Source organism: Ochotona curzoniae, unplaced genomic scaffold (assembly GCF_017591425.1).
Source record: "Ochotona curzoniae isolate NIBS_2020 unplaced genomic scaffold, NIBS_Ocur_1.0 contig_523, whole genome shotgun sequence".
Taxonomy (NCBI): domain Eukaryota; kingdom Metazoa; phylum Chordata; class Mammalia; order Lagomorpha; family Ochotonidae; genus Ochotona; species Ochotona curzoniae.
The window spans coordinates 9,286,153-9,301,508 of NW_024466459.1; the positions used below are offsets into that span (position 1 = coordinate 9,286,153).

Genomic DNA, 15,356 nt, shown 5'->3' on the forward strand with positions numbered 1-15,356 from the left:
TGGTCAATATCATGGTGAAGGAAGGCAGCCAGAGGAATGGCCAGGGGGCTTAAAAGTGCAGAGCCGGCAGAACCATATGAAGGGAAGCCCCTTTCCCTGCAGTTTCTGTCCACAGTTGTAGCCTGAAAGCTTGAGATGTCCCCCAAAGGCCGGCTGCAGAGAGGGGTCCAGGTGCGTAGCTCTAGAACAGGACTCAGTGGGGGCTGGGGGTGAGGGCCTGTGAGGGAGCTGCATGGTGCCCCAGTCGGCTAATCCTCTGCTTTCAAACTCCAGCATTCCATATGCGTGCCAGCTTGTGCCCTGGAATAGCAGCAGAGGACCCAAAACCTTGGGACCCTGCACCCATGTGGGAGACCTGGAAGAAGCTCCTGGTTCCTGGCTTTGGATGGGCTCAGCTGCAGCTATTTTGGGAGTGAACCAGTAGATAGAGGATCTCTTTTTCCTTTTCTCTGTAAATCCTGCCTTTCCAATAATAAAATGAACCCAGTAGGCTGTGTTTGCCTATTGGCTTCCATAGTCTCACACCTGTGCCCAGATACCTCAAGGCACAGGGTGCAGGGACTTCCTGACCTGGAGGAATGGGCTACTGGGTAAGGGTGTCTAAGGGAACAACTCCTGCCCTTCCTGGCCTAGCAGGATAACGGGCCCCAGGAGCAGGTGGCACTTATGGTGTGGGAGAGATGGGACATGGTCCTCAGGCAGGTGATGTCACAACTGACCTGAATGGGGGGGGGTCAGGTGGTATCCCCTGTAATAGGATTGCTTGCCTGCCCTCGTGCCCCTGGGTGGTGCCAAAGCCTTGCATGTGGGTTGCTGTGGTGTGAGAGCAGGCGGTTTGCTCCTCGGAGTCCGGGTTTTATTAAGACACAGAATAAACTCCCTGGGTCCCTGTGAACAAGCATCGGGCACTTGGCATGGTAAACTGTGACCTCTCCCAGCTCCTGGAGGTTCACTAAGGAGTACCACTTTATGGATGACAGCAGGAAGCAGAGCTGGCGTCCACCCTGGCGTGAGCCGTCAGAGCCCGCTCCCGGTCCCTCCCTAGTGCCTGCCTTCTGGAGGGCCTCACTGGTCCCCCTTACCTAAGCTGGGACTGGCAGCTGCCCCAGCAGGCGAGGGGCAGGGGCCTCTGGGACACCTCCCCTGGTGCCCCCTCACCCTGGGAAGGGGGCGATTCCATTCTGCAGGAGGCTTACACTTGAGGACACCCCCTCCCTCCTGCTGTGTGATCCTCAACAGCCTGCCGGCAGCGTCCCGCACATCCTGCACCCCAGGTGCTTCTTCTTGCTCACAGGTGTTGGCCTTCCTGGGGGCTCAGTTGAGCCCTCTTCCCCCACTGTCTGGGCCTCTGGGCCTCACCCACCACCCACGCTGCCCACTCCCCTTGGCTGTGACTGTAGGCTCTGACTTAATTCTGACTTAGAGGGAACTCCTGTTATCCCTTTTACAGACATGGTAAACTGAGGCATAGGACCAAGGTCAGAGTTCAAGACTGGGGACCTGTGTGCGACTTTGTCTATGTGAATGCTTCCACTTACTATCATGCAAGATCCTAACCTCCAGGTCGCGAGCCCAGGTGCCCACAGTGCACGTCCATGGCCCTGGGAGGCGGGGGCAGCGGTCCTGCTCCACTCCCGCCAGGCCAGCCCTTTCCTCACCTGTTTTAAAGATGCCGTGTCCCGAACAGGGATCATGACAGGCGTCAGCCCTCTTTCCCCTGTGGAACACCAGCCATGTGCTCAAGGCCTGGATGAACAAGGGAACCCTACGAATAAAGATGCTGCATGGTCTTCACAGACCTGCGTGCCATCTTTGACTTCCTGTCCTGCTCCAGCCATGAAGCCATGTGCCGTTTCCCCAATTCGGGGTTTGGGCAATGTCCCTGTTAGCGGACATCCGATCTCTCAGCAGCAAACTTCCTAGCACTGGTCCCCTGTGCAGCCACAAAGGAGGTGGGCAGCAGGACATACAGGGGCTTAGTCACAGCTTGGGACACCTGCCCATCCCACAGTGGTGGCCTCGGCTTCCTGCTAGGGCACCTGAGCAGCGGATGGTGCTGGCCCAAGCACTTGGCTTCCTGCTGCCCACGAGAGAGACTGGGATGGAGTTCTGGGTCCCTGTCTTTGGTGAGCATGTGGGGGAATGCTCTCTGCCTTATACATCTTTCAAAGACTCATTTGGAAGAGAGATCGCTCTTCCATCCACTGGTTCCCTTCCCAAATGACAACAGTTGGAGCTGGGCCAGTGTGAAGCCAGGAACTCCTTCCAGGTTTCCCACATGGGTGCAGGGGCTTAAACATTTTGCCATCTTCTGCTGCCTTCCCAGACCATTAACAGGGAGCTGGGTCAGAAATGCAACCACTGGGATTCAAACCAGTGCCCATGTGGGACACTGGCACCTCAGATGGAAGCTTGGCTCCTGACACTGTCCCCTGGCACCCCCTCATTGATCTGTGAACTTGGGGGCTCCGGCAAACGTTGCCATGGCCCATGGGGCAGAAATCCCCAATGCTGGTTCTGAAGGAGCAGGCGAGTCACATGATCTAATCATGCAGAGGGACTTGGCCACCACTTGACCTTGAGTGACCTCCAGAGCGCCCCTACCTGCTTCAGGCTTCCAGCGACTTTTCTGGCCTCAGTGCCCGGCCCAGGAGCCTCAGCCTTAACAGGGGTCCCGCTCCCACCTGACAGGTCTCCTGCTGCTCATTTCAGTAGCCCCTGCCCAGAAGGGCCCGACTTTTACACCAGCAGGTGATGACACCTGGTGCCAGGCTCTTCTCAGGCACAGTGGTCCTGAATGATCACCTCATGGGCTCCCAGGCCAGCCACCCTTGGCACCAGAGGGCAGCTCAGCTCCTGGCCCCCTGTCGTCCCCTCTGTCCAGAACTGTCTGCCCACCCCTTTATCTTCTGGCCTGCCAAGTCCTTGTCATCTCGCAGGTGACAACTTCACACCCTCACAGAGCTCTGTGCTGCCCTTAGGCACACATCTGCCATGCCAGGAAGGGCTGAGCACCCCACAGGGCAAGGGCTGCATGTGTCCTGGCCACCTTGGAACCCCGTGTGCCCATCACACAGGCACTTGGACAACTCCTGGCCAATCGAGGCCTCTGGCTCCGAAGCTCCTCCCGTGGGGAAGGCCTTGACTCCAGGCAGTGCTGTCCTATGTGACACCCACAGTTCTTTTTGGTGTGTGGGGGTGACAGCCAAGCCCTGGCCAGCAAGGGTGCTGTTCATCCCAAGAGCAGACAGGGGCAGCCAGGAGAACAAGGGACTCCCTCTGTCTCCAACCAGTGCCACAAGTCAGCTAGTCCTGTCTGTCTGTTCCAGGAGAAAGGCGAAGTGTTCGGGCACCGTTGTGACTCTGACACTTGAGGACTAGGTGCCCCGACTTGGGCGGGAAGCAGCTTTGTTTCTCACCCGCATGGAGAAACCTCTACACAGTCAATCGTGCAAGCTCACGTCCAGGGATGGGGCATGTGAAGAGGTAACAAGGTGTTTATTAAAAATGGTCTCACCTAGAGGTGGTGAGGTATATAATTTAAAACCCAGCCCACTACAAAAAAAGGGGGGAATGGAAAGGATTAAAACTGCAGCTTTGACCCAGGAACCTGACAGGCCAGGCCTGGCAGGGGTGGCCCCGGGGGCTTGGGATGCTCCTCCTTCAGGCCAGGAGCAGTAGCAGCAGGGGCGGACCTGGCCCCACGCCCAGGCCTGGCCCAGGAACAGCCCTCAGTAGTGTGTGCTTGTGACGTAGCCTCCACACTGCCTGCACGCCACACTCATTCTGCAGAAGACGGGGTGGAGAAGTGAGTTAGGATCTGCCCTGGGCACCAGTGCTTCGTGGCCAGCCCCGAGCTGGACTCGGTGGTCTCCAGGCCATCCCAGCCACAGGCCAAGTAAAGGCTGTGAGAGGTGGGTAGCGGGCTGCACTTGCTGTCCCTTTTGGGGAGCATGCCACCCCAGCAGTGCCCAGAGCCACTTACCTCCTCCTTCGCCGAGGCTGTGTGCCATGGCCGCTCGGTGAGGACGCCAGGGGCCGCTGCTCCTGTACCGGCAGATGGGAAGTCATCCTCCACAGGGACCCCGGCCCTCGGCCCAGTCTGTCCCAGCCCAGCCCCGCGACTCACCCCCGGTCACCCTCCAGCGTGCTCCGAATCTCCCTCAGGACCCCTGCGGGTGAGGGGACGGTTACTGGGTGAGGCCGCAGGGGAAGCCACAGCCCCACCTGCCCCCTTCCTTTGCAGTGATCCTTGCCCTCTGAGTCCCCCACTTAGGTGGGAGCAACCCAATCCCCACTCACGCTCATCACTCAGCAGTGCCTGCTCCATCACCGGGCTTGATGATGTCTCTGGAAGGCAGGGGCCGGTCATTAAGATTAAGGCCTACGCCGTGCCCTGCCCCTCCGGACTCGCCTTAACTGCAGTGGAGTGCTGGACGCCCAGGACTCGCAGGGGCATGGATCACAGTTCCTCCCCCCAGTCCAGACCCCCTGCCCCAACCCTGAGGTCTGCCCCGAGAAGCCTGCCTTACCTTCCACGTCACTCTGGCTCTCCGAGTTCCTACAGGAGAAGAGACCATGAGGGCTGCCCACATGAGCCTGGGAGGCCACCAGAGACATGCCCCGTACCAGCAGCTTGTGTGTGGGCACTGGAGGGCTGGGCTCACTGGGGAGGGGACTTGGAGCAACCGGGGTAGGGGTGGTGTGAGGAGGTCCACCTGCCTTCACCCACCTGGCTTGACCCAGCGCCCGCTCCAGGCCAGCCCCGTTGCCGGGTGGACTGTGGCTCTTGGCTTCTACAGACCCCACCACACAGCGGGGCTCAACCAGCCACTTGGTGGACAGAGAGAAGCGCTCGAACTCCGAGGGCGAGATGAGGTAGAAACCTGGGGGAGAGGCGGGGCACCAGGCAGTGAGGCCAGCCTGGGCACCCCATCCCGCTCCGCACTGGGGGGATCCCGCAGGCCCCTGCCACCGACCTTGGCCCTGTTTGGTGAAGACACAGGAGGCGATGCCACTGACGTCCTCACGGCGGATGCAGCTGTAGCGCACCTGTGGCTTGAGCAGGGGCAGCGAGACCACCTGGATGTCGCCCAGGTTGGTGAGCACCACCAGGTGATGCTCGCCGTAGTCCTCGGCCCGGCAGCTGCTGAAGTGGGACACGCTGACGCGCCGCACCCGGGAGCCCTCCAGGGCCGTCAGCTTCAGCTTCAGCTTAGCGCTCACCTTGGGTAGCGTGAAGACCTAGGGACCCGGGACAGCGGCCAGCTGGTGAGGTTCATGGCGGAACCACCTTGATACAGCACACTCTTGGGCCACACAGAGACTGATGGGATTCCCTGCTTTGAACCCTGGGGCCCATGAAAACCCCCCTGCCCCTCACGTTTCTACAGCCTTTCAAACACCAAGCCCCAGATGCCATCTGTGGCTTTCTCCTCTCCCGCACACTCCAGGGAGTCTCCAGGAGGGCCTGTTGTCACCCGTGGGTCACCTTGAACTGTTCCTCTGACACCACAAGCAGCTGGTGGCTCCCCTGCATGTCCGGGCTCTTGGACAGGTCATGGGCCACTTCCAGCGGTTCAGGGAGGGGAACGTTGTGTCCGTCAAGCACCAGGATGCCTACCACAGGTGCCCGATGCATCAGCTGGATCTCCTTGGCTACAGGGAAAGGTAGGTGTGGGGCCATGCTGGGTGCCAGGGCTGCACATGCCACCCCCAGCCAGGCAGTTCCAGAGGTAGGTGTGGGGCCATGCTGGGTGCCAGGGCTGCACACGCCACCCCCAGCCCAGCAATTCCAGAGGTAGGTGTGGGGCCATGCTGGGTGCCAGGGCTGCACACGCCACCCCCAGCCCAGGCAATTCCAGAGGTAGGTGTGGGGCCATGCTGGGTGCCAGGGCTGCACACGCCACCCCCAGCCAGGCAGTTCCAGCCCATCCCCACCTAGTGCTCACCCTGTTCTGCTCGCACCGGCTCATCCATCCTCCGTTCGGCAGGGGGCACCCGCAGGGAGTAGGCATAGACAGTGCCCCCATTGGTGCCAGCCCACAGTGAGGGGCAGTGGCGTGAGCCTGCCAAGAGGCCAGGGGTCAGGTGTTTGTTCTGGCTCTGGGGAGGGAGCAAATGTCCCAGCCTGGCTGCTGACCACATGGGCAATGCCACAGTTGACAGTCCAAGAGCCTCAGCACCCTCCTCTGAGCCTCTCAGACAAGCCTCTCCTGTAAAGGACCCCAAGCCCAGGACTCGGTCCTTGAGGGAATGAGAGCTGTCAGCTGCTGCTACTCAGATCTGAGTGGGTGGGGCACACGGCCCAGGGGTGGGTGCTCCCTCCTTACAGCGGGAAAACCGAGACCAGAAGGAGTGAATGCTGCCATCTGAAGCCACACTCTAGGCATGGAAAGTGGCAGAGGCGATCCCGGGCACCGGGGAAACCAGGAGCCCCCCAGACAGCAGCCTCCTCCATGCCCTCAGCCCCCAGCAGTCCCCCAAGGCAAGCGGTGGCAGCAACTCACTATCCTTCAGGAAAGTGTCGGCGAAGTAGAGAGTTCGGACGAAGCCCGTGAAAGAGTCCTCGGCTGAGCGGGCCTCGATCTTGCGCTGCACGGGTGCCAGCTCCATGTTCTGCAGGCCAGCCCGCTCGGCCTTGGGGACCCCCGCCTGTGCCTGCACAGGGTGGGCCGGGCCTGAGGGTGGGCTCCAGATGCTCCTCCCTTCCCCTTTGACCAATCACGCCAGGGGAAGCTGGCTATGGCCAATGACCCGTTGGCCTGCGCCCAAGGCCTGCTGAGGCAGAAGGCAGCCAAAGGGCAGCAAGAAAACCACTAAGGTTTCCTGGGGCCTCACCTCCAGGGACAGGATCCCACCTGCACACTGGGGAAGTGGAGACACACAGAAGTCTGACGGACTGGAGGCCACAGCGCATGCTGCGCCTCTGGGACCTGGACCAGTAGGTCTCAAGGAAGGGGGAGACTGTGGCCCAGCCACTGGCCGCTGTGCCCTGAGACTCACCTCTCCCGGGGAGCCAGCTGGCTGCCGCTTCCGGCCAGATACTCTGCTCCGGCGCATGCGGCGGAATGACTGGCGCAGGGACTTCTTGAGGGACTTGACGCGGGACAGCGGGCCCTCCAGGGCTAGCTGGTCATTGGGGTGAAGTGTGCACCTGGAGGGCACGGCAAGTCATTGCCAATGCTCTAGGGCCTTCGCCAAACCCCCGAAGCCCCCCAAGCCCCAGCCCAGCCCCCCAGCTGCCCTGCTTACTTGACGAAGACGAGTCGCTGCTGCTGGTGGTCGAACAGGCCGAAGCCATGGCTGGTGCCAAAGGCCACGAGCCGCCACTCAGAGTGCAGGGCCAAGGAGGTGACCACGGCCGGGGGCTGGCACTGCACCAGCACAAAGGGCTGGAAGCCTGGCTCGAAGCGCACAGGGCCTGGGCGGGTGGCAAGACGCTCATGGCCCTTCCAGCGGTAGCCCTCCTGGTCCTGCAGCAGGTCAGCCTCTACCTGCTCCACGGAGTGCTCGGCTGCCTCGTCATTGAGTTCCAGCACCAGTACCTGGGTAGGCGGCAGGAGCTCAGCAAAGCTCAGGTGTCTGGGGACCCGCACCAGGCCTCCCCTCCCCGGGCCTCTGAGTCTGTCCAGCCTGCTACCTGTCCTGCTGTGCCTGCCACAGCCAGATAGCCGCTGTACTTGCAGAGGAAAATCTTCTGGACACCCAGCCGGGGGTCGTCACTGTAAGGGTCAAAGGAGCCCACCTGATGGGAAAAGGAGCCTGTGAGTGGCCACGCGGCCAGCCCACACCCCTCCCCCAGCCCCAGGCTCTGGGCCTTACCTTCCGCAGTGGTGGCCACTCGTCCTCGGCCTGGGAACTGAGGCCCTCGCTGGGCTCAGCGTCCGTGAGGAACACGGGCACCGTGCTGAGTTTGTAGAGCAGCCGCAGGCACACCCCTGACGCATCCCAAAACCTCACTGTGCCGTCCTCATGCCTGCGGGCAGAGTCGCCTCCCTTCGTGAGGGGCGTGCTGGCTGGAGTCCAGACACCCACTGTGTGCCTTGAGCTCTGCTCCCAGCCTGCTGCCTCTCCTTCAGGGAGTGGGACACCGTGTCACTTACCCTGTGAGCAGCAGGTCCCGCTGGGGTGGGGCTGGGGCCAAGCTGGTGCCGCCGTGGATGGGCCACTCCTGGAGAGAGAGAGAGGGGACAAAGTCCCAGGAGAGCCAGATAACAGGAGAGCCGGGACCCGGGGCAGGGGTGGACCTACCATGGTGGAGAAGTGCGCATTCTGCCGGCTGCCTGCAGCAATGATGCGCTCCCATAGCTTCAGTGGGATGTTGGAGACATGGTGTGAGCAGGTGATGGCCGAGCAGTGCAAGGAGGACAGGTAGGGCAGCTGCAGGGGTGGCCAGCCTGCCGTCTGCAGGTCAATCACCACCAACTCCTCCTCGGCCAGCACCACCAGGGCGTATGGGTCGTCAAAGGCTGGGGAACAGGCCGAGGCTCAGGGATGCAGTGGGAAGCTGTGCACCCCATCCTGGCCCCGTGGAACTCCGTATCACCTGGCTTCCCTGCCCAGGCTGGCAGTGCTGGCTCCCCATCAACTGAAAGCCTTGGCCCTCTCCTTGCCTGGGGAATTACCCAAGGGCACCTGGCTCCAATTCCTCTGGGAGTTGGTATTATTCTAGAAGCTTCAGCTGGCCCCAGGCACATCACTTCCAGCTCCAGGAAGCCACATAGCCACTGCACTGTCCACTGGCCTCTTGAACAAGTGGGCCAAGCATTTCTGCCCCTGTCTCCCATTCCCCTAACTCCTGAATCCCTGGAACCAGACTCTTGTCCCTTGCAAACAGTGCTCAGAGGCTGCCGTCTGGAGGGCAGGTGTCCAGGTGCTTTTGGCTGGACCTTGTACAGCTGGCCTGGCCCCCTTTTGAAGTCCCCTCTGCCCTTTTCTTGGGCACCAAACTGCACCAACAGCCCTTCAGAGCCTACTCATCAGACCCCACTCCCCACCGATAGCCACCCTCTTGTCCCGTCACAGCCTGCTTGGCTGCATCTGGCCAAAGAGAGCCCCCTCTCTCTGTGGGCCGGGCACAGCTCTCCTCTCAGGCTTCTCCTCAGGCAGTCTCACACCGTCTGGACACCCCTAGCAGTCCACGGCATGCCTGCACCAGGGTCTCAGTCCCTGCACCACACAGCCTGCCCCAGGCTTCCTGATGCTCAAAACCAAACTCATCTCAGGCCCTTTCTCTAAACCTGGACCTCAGCTTGTTTGTCGATAAACCTGTACGGAGCACAGAAGCACCCATTAGCTGAAAAATTACTGAGCTGTGGGCACATGGCTAGGACCCAGTGTGGGGATGGGATGACCAGCTTGCAGACCCTCATCTGGAGCATCAGCCAAGGCCGGAGGGGTGGCAAGACATCCCAAGCTGGGCCACTTCCACGGCCTGAGCTGCTTCACCCGCAGGCCTGGCCTCTGCACTCTGTACCCAGCATTCACCCCGAGGCAGCCAGATCACTCCTCTGGGAACACAGGACCAGAATGGGGATGCCTCCGCCAGCTCCTACCTCCTCCTCCGGATGAGCACAAGTCCTCACAGAACTCTGCCACCCTTAGAGGGCCAAACTTTCTTCCTGCTGCAGCCTGCAGCTCTCCCAGCTCTGCATCCCTGCACCAGGTCCCCGAGAGGCTAGTCCTGCCCTCCCAGTTCAATGCAGCGTCTAATCCAACAGATCCCTGCAGCTAGGAGGCCCCACGACCCCCGCCTCCTCACCCAGCCTTGCTTTTACTTTAGCCTCTCACATTGCTCGGCAGCCTCCTTGTTCTGCCTCCCTGCCCCAAGTCCCAGCGGAACCCGGGCCATGTCAGTCCTGGATCAAGTCTGGCACTACCTGGCCAGAACCCCACAAGACAGAAGAATTTGCATGAGACATAGCGTGTCTACAGCATGTACTCCTCCTCCAGTCTGTTGTCAGGAGCATGGGGACACAATTACAGGAGGGCAACTTGCCCTAGAATATCCCCCCGATTTAAAATTTCTCCAAGAGGCGGAAAGGCAGAGAAAAGATCTGATGTTTAGTTTACTCCCCAAACGCCTGCAGTGGCTGAGGCTGGAGGCCACATGGGGCACAGGGACCCAGCACTGTTCCTGAGCCATCATCGTTGCCTGCCAGGGTCTGCAATTGCAGGAGCTGGAGCCAGCAGCCAGAGTGGGATAAGTGATGCAGGTACCTTAAAGGCTAAATATCAACTCCCACGGGCTGAGTACAAAGCACAGGGACTGCCTGCAGTGCCAGGATCCCATAGGGGCACTGTTCGCATCCCAGCTGCCCTGCTTCCCATCCAGCTCCCTGCTTGTGGCCTGGGAAAGCAGCAGAGGATGGATCAAGTGCTTGGACCCCTATATCCACATTCTGGGGAGACCCAGCTCCTGGCTTCAGAAAAGCTCAGGTCTGGTCATTGTGGTCATCTGGAGAGTGAACCTGTGGGTGGAAGATCTGTTTTAGGGAAAAACAGGGGGAGGAACTCCCTGTAGACCTGCCTTTCAAATAAAAACCAATCTTAGAAAAAGGAAAGAAATACAGAGCATGGAGGTTTCTTGCCCACTCCCTTCTGTTGAGAGGCAGACAACAGCCACAGCCAAGGAGGGCCTGGCCTACATGCAGAGGAAGTGGAGGAAGATTTCTAGATAGGAACTGAGCTATATCCCTGCGCAGTGAGGGTTAGAGAGAGCCACAAGCGAGTCCCTGGACAAGGCCTGGACACCCGGGGGTTGAGGGGGAGGGGAGATGAGCTCTCCTGAGCTTCAACATCAGCTCTTTCTGGTCCTGCCTGTCACCCACAGCGAAGGCATACTCTCCTGGCACACGTGGCCACTTCCCACGTTCACGATGTTTAGACCAGAAGGACCCTTTTGTATATACTGACCAAGCCTGCTAGCCTTGGGGGCCTGAGAAGGGACAGGGGGACGAAGGGCCCAGCATGGTGTCAGGTCTGGAAACCCCTGCCTGTGTAGGTCCTAGCTGTGCATGGCCATCCCCAGTGCTTGCCTACCGGCTGCAGGGTCTGCCTCAGCTAGGACAGTGAAGTCGATGACTCGGGAGGTGAAGTCGAAAGCCGTCTGCTGGCCATCGTGGGCCACAGAGATACAGTGGCGGTCGCCGTAGCTGGCCCGGGGCATGCCGCCCTGGAAGATGGTGAAAGGCAACCTGCAGGGACACAGGGCAAGGGTGGCCTCCAGAGCCGACTGGAGCATGCAGGGCAGTGGCCGGCCTCTGGGGTAGGGCTGGAGGGAGCCCCAACAGAGCCCCAGGCTCCATGTTCCTGGAAGTAGCCCAGTGTTGGGTGATGGGAGGTGGCAGTGCTGAGCCTTCATGTCTTACCAAAACATGAAGAGAGCAGGCAGGTGGGTAGGCTGCAGGGGCAAGGTTCTCCATGGCCACCTCTCCTTTATTCTGGGGGACCCTCAGGCTGCCCACACCCAAGGCCTACCACCTGAAGAACTTGGGCTGCTCAGAGTTTAGAACCAGGGGAGGGGGAGGCCGGGCAGTGGGCTTTAGAGGAACGGAGCCCCGGAGAGGCACAGCTACCAAGCCTGCCTTGGCTGCTCCTCCCTGCATCATGACCCTTGGCAGTGTCCCCTGGGTGTCAACTCTCTAAGCAGAGGTCATGGAGGGAGGAGGGCCAGAGCACCAGCACCTACCCCTGTCTAGTGGTCAGCCAGAAGATCTTGGTAATGGCTTTGCACGGAAAGGGACCTGAGAGATAAAGTCAACGTGAACAGATCCCCCAGTGCTCACCTGCTCCATCAGGGCAGACTGGTACTGGGGTAGGGACATGGTGACCACTTGGGCACCCCAAACCCTCATCTGCAATGGGCTGGGATGCCCCTCAGGTGGGAGCCCCACTGACCGTAGGGCACGCAGCTGCGCAGGGGCTCCGGCTGCGGGGCGTCACTGGACACGGGCCACTGGCAGTGGCTGCCGTCCGAGTGGCAGCTGATGATCAACTGACCATCCCGCTGCCAGCAGACGTTCTCCAGTTGCTAGGAGGAAGAGACCAGCAGGGTGGGATTGTAGGCGGGTCCATGGCCTGCAGCGTCTGACCTCAGCGTGGTGTGGCGGCGTTCAAGAGCCAGGGTGCTGGGGGGAGGGGACTGCAACCCCCATGGGCACACCACCTACCTGGCTGCTGAGGACGTGCCAGAGTACACGGTTGCCCTGCAGGTCCCAGATGACAATGAGGCCCCGGCTGTAGCCGATCAGGACCTGGCTAGGGTCACGTGGGTGTTCCTGTAGCGCCTCTACCATCTCAAACACACGCCGGTGGCGGGCCTCTTCTGGCAACCTGGGCAAGGGAGCGCAGGGAGCTCACTCAGCCAGTGCCCGGTGCCCAATCCATGTAACAGCAGAGGGGCACTCCACGTGTCACATAGGATAGGATCTGCCACAATCTCCTCCTCCTGCCCCCGACCGCCGGTGAAAACCATGAGGCCTGGAATCAGAAACCAGCAGAAACCAGGCCGACCGAGTGGGAGGTGGGGACAGTCGGGATCCCGAGGGCATCCCTCCACTTCCATCATATGCACTGCCCCTGTCCTTCAGCCTGCCAGCACCAGCTGTTCCAGGATTAGAATTCATAGCAGATGTTGAAAGGGACTTTAACCTTATCGGTTGCTTTTTGAAGTGCATCCCTACAATGCTGTATTCCTTAACAAAGTAAAAGCAACACAGGACCAGGGATTCAGTGTGGTAAGCTCCCGACTACAGCTTCCTGCAGACACAGTCAGGCGAGCACAGGGCTGGAAGGGCAGCTGTGCCTGACTCAGGCAGCTGTGCTTCTGCCAGGCACACAGGAGGGCTGAATTCAGTTCTCACCATCAGCTTCAGCCCAGCCCGGACTTGGCAGTCTTGGGCATATGCAGAAATGAACCAGCAGATGACAGCTCTCTCTGCTTTTTTTTTTTTTTAAATAAAGGAAGCTAGGGGGTGGGTATTCAGCATTGCATGGAATGCCTGTGTCCTAGATTATACACACGACCCCCCTACTCAGTTTCATCCTAGCTCCTTCCTCATGTACACTCTGCAAGGCAGCAGATAACGGCCCAACTGTTAGGGAGGAACCGCCGTCCATGGAGAGACCCAGATGGAGCTCCTGGCTCCTGCAGTCATTGGGGAGTGAAGCAGCAGGCACAAGGAGGATGTTCAGGATCCCCCAGCCTCTCCTCAGCCAAACATCCAAGGCTGACTCCAGACAGTTCACATTCAGGCCAAGCAGGTCCTCCCGCTGTCCTGCCCAGAGATGGCGTGCCAGGGCAGGAGAACAGCCCTGCTCACTGGTCATCCTGCAATACTGCTCTGCTCTGGCCTTGCCCTGCCCGACAGGACAGGCCTGGGGGCCTCGCACTCAGTGGGACCCAGCCCCAAGCAGGAATCCTCTCCAACCCAGCAACGCCCTGCCCTGGACAGCTGGGACAGCTTCGTCACTGCCCAGGGAAGTGGACAGCCTAGTTCATTACGACTCGAGAGGCTCCAAGCCTGGCCTGGAAGCCTCTAGGGGCAGGTCCAGTCTCACGGCCTCCTCCCTGGGCCTTGGCAGCACAGAACATCCCATCACTGTCAACTCTTCCATCTCCTCCTCTGGTGGGGGATCCCCAACCCCCTCCACAACCAGGCTCCCACTTGCCTTCCTCTCTGTTGCCGATTCTGTCACCAAGGACGAAGCTTCCCAAACCAGCCACAAACCCACAGGCTTGTGGCTGTCAAGGCCTTTTAGCCATGGAGCCTGCTTGTGAATGGAAGTGAGTTGCAGCACCCCAAATGGGACACATCAGCAGGAGCCGTGATGTGATGACACGGAGGTTTGGGTCTCAACTCCCCCACTGCCTGTGGGGCCCATGGGATCAGGGCAAAGGGCCCAGCATTGAGTAAGTGATGGTGCATAAGCATTTGGGGGACCCCACTTTCCTCACCTCTAAAGTGACAAGTTAGGCCCAGTACTCCAATCAGGGCTGGGATGCCCAGTTGGTACAGCTGGAGGATGGGATGGGGGGAGCTCAGTCCTTCTGCCCATGTTCTGACCCAGAGAGCACCCATTCACCCCAGCAGCTCACCGCTGCAGCACAGCGTCGGCACTGATGGTCCGGTCATCCAGCACGTGAAAGCTGGGCAGCTGCACCACGAACACACTGCCGCTCTCGGTGCCCAGGTACAGCAGCTCCCGGGAAGAATGGGGCAGGACCACCGTGATCTGCGTGGCGCTGGGGGCGGCCCTGTTGGTGGGGGCGGGACTGGTTCACTGTGAGCTGGGTGCTGCCCAGGCAGGGGAGACCCTTGAGGACAGAATCCCACTCCTGGCTGTTCCTATAGGCCCCCAGGGCAGCCTTGCCTTGGGACAACAGGCCTGCGGGGTCCAACGACAAGGTTCATCACCTATTGGTCTGGGACGAACCTGCTGGCTACTTCCTGCCAAGAGCAGAGACTGATGGCAGAGAGCTCAGGCGAGGGAGCAGGAAGAGCCATCTTGGAGCTTCTGCCACCGGTCATTGCCAAGGGCACAAGAGGGCCTCAAAGGGTGGGCCCACCTGGAGCTGGGTGCAAGGGTCAGCCTAGCCGGGCGAGGCCTGGCTCACGTCCTTACCCTGGGGGTCCTCGGAGTGTGAAGCTCTCCTCTTCCTGCAGCTCTGACAGCTCACCCTTGATCTTCAAGCTCCAAAGGTGCAAACTGTTGTCATCCAGCAGTGTAATCAGCCGGCACTAGGGAGGGGCCAGGGAGGCGCCGTCTTGTGAGCCAGGGAAGGGGAGAGGTGGGGACCATTCCCCACCAGAGCCATCCAGACTGTTCAAAGAGCCATGGGGCCCCAAGTCCTCTGGCCACTCCCAAGCTGGCGCATGAGCCCTCAGCTGTGGAAAGGGAGGCGCTCCCAGGGATTGCTATCTGCATCGAAACCACCCAAGCAAAGACCCTCACCTGGCCAGGTAGGAAGTGGATCTGCATCACAGCGTTGTTCTCGCGGTGCAGCCCCATAAACTCCACCCCTGGGGCCCCGTACCTGGGAGATGGCTCAGGAAAGGCTTTGCAGATGGCAGGGGAAGAGGGGCAGTAGTCTGAGTCAGGGACCTGGCCCCAGGGGACAAGTCTGTCAGCCATGGATGTGCGAGCAACCTCTTCAGGGTGCCCGAGCAAGGTCCTGGCCATTCCTCCGACTCACGAACACCCTGGAACGCAGTGGCAATGGCTCAAGGACTTGGATCCTGCTCCCCCGTACCTAGATGGAATTTCTGGTTCCTGGCTTGGGGCCTGGTCCATACCAATTAGTGTGGGCATTTGACGAGTGGCCCAGCAAATGGAAGATCTCTTTTATGTCA

General features: G+C 60.3%; 1 protein-coding gene across 1 annotated transcript in view; it reads right to left on the reverse strand.

Moving 5' to 3' along the window:
* Positions 1-3,502: 3,502 nt before the first annotated feature.
* Positions 3,503-15,356, reverse strand: part of LLGL2 (LLGL scribble cell polarity complex component 2) — a 30,011-nt gene continuing 18,157 nt past the window's right edge. Inside the window, exons 4-26 of the mRNA XM_040989674.1 lie at positions 14,959-15,040; positions 14,629-14,744; positions 14,102-14,260; positions 12,174-12,336; positions 11,902-12,034; positions 11,693-11,747; positions 11,044-11,198; positions 8,254-8,471; positions 8,106-8,173; positions 7,825-7,978; positions 7,643-7,747; positions 7,255-7,547; positions 7,006-7,156; positions 6,510-6,660; positions 5,952-6,068; positions 5,492-5,658; positions 4,980-5,244; positions 4,733-4,886; positions 4,533-4,561; positions 4,303-4,350; positions 4,130-4,172; positions 3,986-4,047; positions 3,503-3,786 (exon numbers count right to left, since the gene is read on the reverse strand). Coding sequence (XP_040845608.1) covers positions 3,782-3,786; positions 3,986-4,047; positions 4,130-4,172; positions 4,303-4,350; positions 4,533-4,561; positions 4,733-4,886; positions 4,980-5,244; positions 5,492-5,658; positions 5,952-6,068; positions 6,510-6,660; positions 7,006-7,156; positions 7,255-7,547; positions 7,643-7,747; positions 7,825-7,978; positions 8,106-8,173; positions 8,254-8,471; positions 11,044-11,198; positions 11,693-11,747; positions 11,902-12,034; positions 12,174-12,336; positions 14,102-14,260; positions 14,629-14,744; positions 14,959-15,040 — 2,893 coding nt within the window. The 3' untranslated portion in view covers positions 3,503-3,781. The remainder of the gene's footprint in view (positions 3,787-3,985; positions 4,048-4,129; positions 4,173-4,302; positions 4,351-4,532; positions 4,562-4,732; positions 4,887-4,979; positions 5,245-5,491; positions 5,659-5,951; positions 6,069-6,509; positions 6,661-7,005; positions 7,157-7,254; positions 7,548-7,642; positions 7,748-7,824; positions 7,979-8,105; positions 8,174-8,253; positions 8,472-11,043; positions 11,199-11,692; positions 11,748-11,901; positions 12,035-12,173; positions 12,337-14,101; positions 14,261-14,628; positions 14,745-14,958; positions 15,041-15,356) is intronic.